The following is an 8,397-nucleotide window of genomic DNA, read 5'->3' on the forward strand; positions in this document are numbered from 1 at the left end:
GGGGCGATATACCCCTGCTAGAGTTAAATGAGCATTATTACCAAGTACCACGTTTAAAACTAGACATTCATATTGCTTTGAGACAGAGGTTGATATGGACACAGAAACATTTAAGCAGCATTTAACATAAATCGCAATACCACCACCTCTACCAACTCTATCAGTTCTATAAATATTGTATCCAATCAACTGAACATCTGAATCTGGCACAGAATCACACAGCCACGATTCAGATACAATCAGAACGTCAACATTTGATTGTGAGACCAAAATTTCAATAAAGTCCAACTTTTGGATCAGGCTTCTAGCATTCAAATGAATTATTCCAATACCATTGCTACGGGAATTCATATCAGATGGAGTATCCAAGGTAGCACCTGAAGCTGCACTAGATGAGCAATAAACCATTTTCGAGCTATTGACAGAGCTCAATTTTATGGGGACAAGATTACTACTAACAATACCTCTCTGCATGTGAGTAGTATTCGCAATACGGTGATTGGACAATAAACTAGGAATTGCAGAAGGGTTGTTAACTGTAGTTTGTTCCATATTTGCAATTGAGGAACTAATTAATGAAACTGGGAGAGGAGCATTGAACACAGTCTGATAGGGGAGCGTACAATCCCAAAAGTCAACCCCCGAGAATACACAACGTCAGGTATCAAAGGCTCTACATGAGGCAAGAGTAAGAGACATGTTGGTGGAGAGGATGCTGGAGCCATACCTGTTAAGATGTAAATTGTCCCGAAGAAATAGACCTGGTCGGTCTGTAAAAGCTGCAAAGTTATCCACAAAAGGAATTCTCATCGTGCAGCAGTATCCCTTAAGCCAGGTGTGTAATTGGCGTATACGACTAAAAACCATATCCGTGTAGCGTGGGGATGGAAATGGACCGGAAACAACACACTGCTTCCCAGATTCCAGCAGCGTATTTAACAATGTTTTAAAATCGTCTCTCAATTTCTCTGACTGCTGGAGTTTAATGTCATTTGACCCAACATGGACAATGACAGTTGAAGCGGCGGAGTGCTTGCTAATAAGTAGCGGTAGCATGGAATCTAGGTCAGAGATCCTAGCGCCAGGGTAGCAGAAGGTCTCAGCTTTCCGGATTGAAACGTTTCGGACCATGGATGAACCCACCACGAGAACGGAAGGACTACAGATGGGTTTATTGGGTAAATGACGGGGCCTCTCCCGGGTGATCTGCCTCCTAGCAGGTTGAGGGGGGCTAGCAGCTGAGACTGACGACCTAGTGGCAGGCAAGGAGCGCAGATGAGTGTGCTTGGGCACTTCCACCTGAGAGTGAGATGGCAGCAGTAGAGATGAAGCGGAGGGACCCTGTACAGTATGATTGGAATGCACTTCCAGGTCTTCCAGGACCTTGAATCTCCTCCCCAATTGTAGCACCTCCGAAACATTTGATGGATTCCGTTTCCTGGACAGACTAGGTCTATACTGCTCCTACATGGTGTAACAATACATCATGTAGATGTATATAATGAACAGACTAGGTCTATACCGCTCCTACATTGTGTAACAATGCATCATGTAGATGTATATAATGAACAGACTAGGTCTATACTGCTCCTACGCGGTGTAACAATACATCATGTAGATGTATATAATGAACAGACTAGGTCTATACCACTCCTACGTGGTGTAACAATACATCATGTAGATGTATATAATGAACAGAATAGGTCTATACTGCTCCTACTTGGTGTAACAATACATCATGTAGATGTATATAATGAACAGACTAGGCCTATACTGCTCCTACATGGTATAACAATACATCATGTAGATGTATATAATGAACAGACTAGGTCTATACTGCTCCTACATGGTGTAACAATACATCATGTAGATGTATGGATATCATAAGGTGAATGCACCAATTTGTAAGTCGCTCTGGATAAGAGCGTCTGCTAAATGACTTAAATATGTAAATATGTAAATATATATAATGAACAGACTAGGTCTTTACTGCTCCTACATGGTGTAACAATACATCATGTAGATGTATATAATGAACAGACTAGGTCTATACTGCTCCTACATGGTATAACAATACATCATGTAGATGTATATAATGAACAGACTAGGTCTATACTGCTCGTAACGTAAACTCACCCCATTCCGTACAAATGTGCGCAACCGCAACATTCAAACGAGGCTACAAAGACAACTAATGGGACTGTAGCGACTGTGTTGACTTCAAAATCGGGGGTGTGAACTAGGTTTCTATTCAAGCGTTGATCGACATGGTAATGGCTCTATAGTATTGGAGAAAAGTTGAAAAAACGGACCCTCCGTAACGTACAGCACGCATAAAGCAACTATTTCTGTCTTACAATCTCTCTCCACCAGGTGTAGCACTTCTCTCATCGTTTAAAAACAAGAAATGGACAGTGACGGGGTAAGGGGGATACCTAGTAATTATTTGCGTCATCATTGCATGCGATGATCATTCTCAAAGCCGCTGTTTACTTCTAAGATCACTTTAGCACCGCCCTAAAAACCCGATTCAAATTCGACACAAACCTTCAAATAGGTATGTAATGACACATTATATAAACTCTTTATTGTGTTTTATTTACATTTTAGAGGCGATAAGGTGATAAGTTGGACAGATCGAGTAAAAAAAAATGCTATTTTGCCACACAACATCTCTCCTTCTCACTATCACGCATTAGTTTCGCTTCCCCACCCGCCATTTTTAAAAAGACCCAACGGGGCTCATTGCCTGCTTGAATTATGCAGAAACTGGCAGCGTTTAGTTCATGTAATTGATTCTGTTGGAAAGGGGAGAAATTGTGCTTTACAATGGTATTGACATTACAGTTGATCTGGAAGTATTTAGTTTTTGGGGCGCTAAAATAAGGGCAATTGTACGGACCAAGGCGATGTACAAGTTTACGTGAGTTTACATTACATGGTGTAACAATACATCATGTATATGTATATATTGAACAGACTGGGTCTATATTGCTCCTACATGGTGTAACAATACATCATGTAGATGTATATAATGAACAGACTAGGTCTATACTGCTCCTACACGGTGTAACAATACATCATGTAGATGTATATAATGAACAGACTAGGTCTATACTGCTCCTACATGGTGTAACAATACATCATGTAGATGTATATAATGAACAGACTAGGTCTATACTGCTCCTACATTGTGTAACAATACATCATGTAGATGTATATAATGAACAGACTAGGTCTATACTGCTCCTACATGGTGTAACAATACATCATATAGATGTATATAATGAACAGACTAGGTCTATACTGCTCCTACATGGTGTAACAATACATAATGTAGATGTATATAATGAACAGACTAGGTCTATACTGCTCCTACATGGTGTAACAATACATCATGTAGATGTATATAATGAACAGACTAGGTCTATACTGCTCCTACATGGTGTAACAATACATCATGTAGATGTATATAATGAACAGACTAGGTCTATACTGCTCCTACATGGTGTAACAATACATCATGTAGATGTATATAATGAACAGACTAGGTCCATACTGCTCCTACATGGTGTAACAATACATCATGTAGATGTATATAATGAACAGACTAGGTCCATACTGCTCCTACATGGTGTAACAACACATCATGTAGATGTATATAATGAACAGACCTGGTCTATACTGCTCCTACGTGGTGTAACAATACATCATGTAGATGTATATAATGAACAGACTAGGTCTATACTGCTCCTACATGGTTTAACAATACATCATGTAGATGTATATAATGAACAGACTAGGTCTATACTGCTCCTACATGGTGTAACAACACACCATGTAGATGTATATAATGAACAGACTGGGTCTATATTGCTCCTACATGGTGTAACAATACATCATGTAGATGTATATAATGAACAGACTAGGTCTATACTGCTCCTACATGGTGTAACAATACATAATGTAGATGTATATAATGAACAGACTAGGTCTATACTGCTCCTACATGGTGTAACAATACATCATGTAGATGTATATAATGAACAGACTAGGTCTATACTGCTCCTACATGGTGTAACAATACATCATGTAGATGTCTATAATGAACAGACTAGGTCTATACTGCTCCTACATGGTGTAACAATACATCATGTAGATGTATATAATGAACAGACTAGGTCTTTACTGCTCCTACATGGTGTAACAATACATCATGTACATTTACATTTAAGTCATTTAGCAGACGCTCTTATCCAGAGCGACTTACAAATTGGAAAGTTCATACATATTCATCCTGGTCCCCCCGTGGGGAATGAACCCACAACCCTGGCGTTGCAAGCGCCATGCTCTACCAACTGAGCCACACGGGACTAGATGTATATAATGAACAGACTAGGTCTATACTGCTCCTACATGGTGTAACAATACATCATGTAGATGTATATAATGAACAGACTAGGTCTATACTGCTCCTACATGGTGTAACAATACATCATGTAGATGTATATAATGAACAGACTAGGTCTTTACTGCTCCTACATGGTGTAACAATACATCATGTAGATGTACATAATGAACAGACTAGGTCTATACTGCTCCTACATGGTGTAAGAATACACCATGTAGATGTATATAATGAACAGACTAGGTCTAAACTGCTCCTACATGGTGTAACAATACATCATGTAGATGTATATAATGAACAGACTAGGTCTATACTGCTCCTACATCGTGTAACAACACATCATGTAGATGTATATAATGAACAGACTAGGTCTATACTGCTCCAACATTTTTGTATTATTGTTTTTATTTCCCCCAAAATTTATTTCAGTCAGTTGAGAACAAGTTCTGCGACCTGGCCAAGATAAAGCAAAGCAAAGCAGTGCGACAAAAACAACAACACAGAATTACACATGAACAAACATCTCCTGCATGTTTACATATCTGGCATTACTCATCTCATATGTATATACTATATTCTATCCTATTCTACTGTATCTTAGTCTATGCCGCTCTGACATCACTCGTCCAAATATTTATATATTCTTAATTCAATTCCTTTAGATTGTGTATATTGTTAGATATTACTTGTTAGATATTACTGAACTGTTGGAGCTAGAAACACAAGCATTTCGCTACACCCGCAATAACATCTGCTAAACAAGTGTGTGTGACAAATAAAATGTGATTTGATGTATATAGGTCTGGTGTTGGAGGTCATTCTACACTCTGTGTTCTACTACCCAGGTCTGGTGTTGGAGGTCATTCCACACTCTGCGTTCTACTACCCAGGTCCGGTGTTGGAGATCATTCTACACTCTGTGGATCTCCTGCATGTATTTTCTGATGTTTAATCAGACCACATGAATGAGAGTATCTCTTGTCACATTGATCACAGCTATAAGGCTTCTCTCCTGTGTGTGTTCTCTGGTGTTGTGTCAGGTTTCTTAGGGAAGCAAAGCTCTTCAAAGTCAGAGCAGTGGTAAGATTTGTCTCCTGTGTGAGCTCTCTGGTGATACCAGGCTGTTTGACTGAGTAAAACTCTTCCCACACCGATTACAGCTATATGATTTCTATCATGTGTGTGTTCTCTGGTGTCTATTCAGGCTGTTTGACTGAGTAAAACTCTTCCCACACTGATTACAGCTATAAGGTTTCTCTCCTGTGTGTGTTCTCTGGTGTCCTTTAAGGTGTTCTATCCGAGAAAAGCTTTTCCCACATTGCTCACAGCTATATGGCTGCTCTCCTGTGTGTGTTCTCTGGTGTGATACCAGGTTGCTTGACTGAGTAAAACTCTTGCCACATTGCTCACAGCTATATGGCTGCTCTCCTGTGTGTGTTCTCTGGTGTGATAGCAGGTTGCGTGACTGAGTAAAACTCTTGCCACACTGATCACAGCTATAAGGCTTCTCTCCTGTGTGTGTTCTCTGGTGCTCTTTAAGGCGTTCTCCCCGAGAAAAGTTTTTCCCACATTGCTCACAGCTATATGGCTGCTCTCCTGTGTGTATTCTCTGGTGTGATACCAGGTTGCTTGACTGAGTAAAACTCTTGCCACACTGATCACAGCTATATGGCTGCTCTCCTGTGTGTGTTCTCTGGTGTGATACCAGGTTGCTTGCCTGAGTAAAACTCTTGCCACACTGTTCACAGCTGTAAGGCTTATCTCTTGTGTGTGTTCTCTGGTGTGTTTTCAGATTACTTGAATGAGTAAAACTCTTCCCACATTGATTACAGCTATAAGGCTTCTCTCCTGTGTGTACTCGCTGGTGTTTTTTAAGTTCTGATGAAGATTTGAAACGTTTCCCACAGTCAGAGCAGCAGTGAGATTTCTTTCCTGTGGGTCTCTGCTGGTGTTTCTTGAGGAGTTCTGATCTGGAGAGACTTTTCTCTGCCTCGTCAGCTTCATGAGGTTGTTGAGGCTCCCCAGAGGATCCACGATAGTCACATCTCTCTCCTGTGTGAACATCAAAGTAGTGAATGTTTGACAAATGTTTTAGTTTGATTTTGGTCCACCAGCCACTGTAGCAGGCAGATGAAAGAAAATACACACCACTGATTTTTTACCAGGCCAAATATTTTTTTTTGCCATGAATGACTACACCAAAAATCCCAACAACAAGAAACAAATGAGCATGCTTGGCAATGTTTGTAACACAAGAAATGTAAGTATGAAGTAATGTGGTATATTGCTCCATGTAATTACATTTTTGTGACAAGAGTCTTTTAACCAATGTGTTAAAATAATTCATTTAAATACAATAGTAATGATGAACAGTTGTACAAGTGAACATCAAGAATCAACCAAGTGCCTCTCCTGCCAGATAAACTGCTTTATATACTGAACAAAAATATAAACGCAACATGGAAAGTGTTGGTCCCATGATTCATGCGGGATCGTCTGAGGAGTATTTCTGTCTGTAATAAAGCCCTTTAGTGTGAAAAACTCATCCCGCTTGGCTGGGCCTGGCTCCCCAGTCAGGGCTGAGGAGTATTTCTGTCTGTAATAAATCCCTTTTGTGTGGAAAACTCATTCCGCTTGGCTGGGCCTGGCTCCCCAGTGGGGGCTGAGGAGTGTTTCTGTCTGTAATAAAGCCCTTTTGTGGGGAAAACTCATTCTGCTTGGCTGGGCCTGGCTCCCCAGGGTCTGGGCCTGGCTCCCCAGTGGGTGGGCCTATGGCAGCGCACCTACACAGTCGTGAAATCCATAGATTAGGGCCTAATGCATTTATTTCAATTGACTTCTATGAACTGTAACTCAGTAAAATCTTTGAAATTGTTGCATGTTGCGTTTATATTTTATGTTGAGTATAGTTAGGAGCTGGGCAATTCCACAGAATTACACCAGACTCTGATTTTTCACTTTAAAATGTATGCAAAACAAAAAACATTGCTGCTTTAAAACCATGTTTGTGTACACCAGTTCAACACCTGCAGAGTTTGTGCCCCCGTTATTAAATATTAGTATTTACTGGTGTTAATCTGACCTTCTGTCTCCTCCTCCTCTCCTTCCTCTTTCACTTCAGAAACTGCATCCTCCTCTTTCTCTTCCCCCTCTTGTTTTACTGTAACATCCTCCTCCTCTTTCACTCTGAACGCGTCTTCCTCTTCTTTCACTGAAACGTCTTCCTCTTCTTTCACTGAAACGTCTTTCTCTTCTTCTTTCACTGTAACAGCCTCACCCTCTACTTCTTGTTTTACTGTGATATCCTCCTCTTCCTTCTCCTCTTTCACGACAATGTTCAGCCCCAGAGCTTCTTTCTCCGTCCAGCAGACCCCCTCTTCTTTAGCAGGAGGGGAGAAGTTTAGTGAGCTCATGGTCGGGGATAATAGCTAACGTTAGCTAGCATTAGCGTAGTGCTAGGCTAATTTATCAAGCCAACTAAGTTAGCTCACTAACAACAACTTAAATATGAAATGAAAAGTAGATACGATATAATTGTGTTGATTACAGTGGCTATACACCGACAAAGTCCAAAGAACTTCAACGTTTCGGCTATTTTGGCTAGCAAGGTACCGAGGTGTCTGACTAGCTGTTGATGTTGAAGAAGCGTCCCGTCCACTAGATTATACATCACAGTGTCAGAATCATATGAAAGACGCACATCGCCATCTGCTGACTGGAGTTGGTATCGCAGTTGAGAAAATACTTTCAAATGTTAAAAAGCGACTGCCCCTAAAAACCAACGACTCCCTTTGAAACATTTATTATAGTGTAAAAATATACAAAGTGTAGCTAAATAGAATAACTTTGGTCATACCCATTCAGCCCGTGACGTCCAAGGACGTCGAATTATGGGCGATATCAGGTCTGTCTGTTGTGGACGCTATTTCGCCCAATCATCCCAAATTGAGCTGTGTATAACTATGTAAAAGTCTCTCGGACAAGGTGAC

General features: G+C 40.5%; 1 protein-coding gene across 1 annotated transcript; it reads right to left on the reverse strand.

Annotated features, from left to right (window-relative positions):
• Positions 1-4,821: 4,821 nt before the first annotated feature.
• LOC139560515 (zinc finger protein 180-like) lies at positions 4,822-8,055 on the reverse strand. The gene is made up of 2 exons (XM_071377379.1): positions 7,491-8,055; positions 4,822-6,460 (listed from the first exon to the last, which is right to left on the reverse strand). The coding sequence occupies exons 1-2, from the start codon at positions 7,819-7,821 to the stop codon at positions 5,583-5,585; spliced, it is 1,209 nt and encodes a 402-aa protein (XP_071233480.1). The 5' UTR covers positions 7,822-8,055; the 3' UTR covers positions 4,822-5,582.
• Positions 8,056-8,397: the final 342 nt, after the last annotated feature.

The sequence above is a fragment of the Salvelinus alpinus genome, chromosome 30 (assembly GCF_045679555.1).
Source record: "Salvelinus alpinus chromosome 30, SLU_Salpinus.1, whole genome shotgun sequence".
Taxonomy (NCBI): Eukaryota; Metazoa; Chordata; class Actinopteri; order Salmoniformes; family Salmonidae; genus Salvelinus; species Salvelinus alpinus.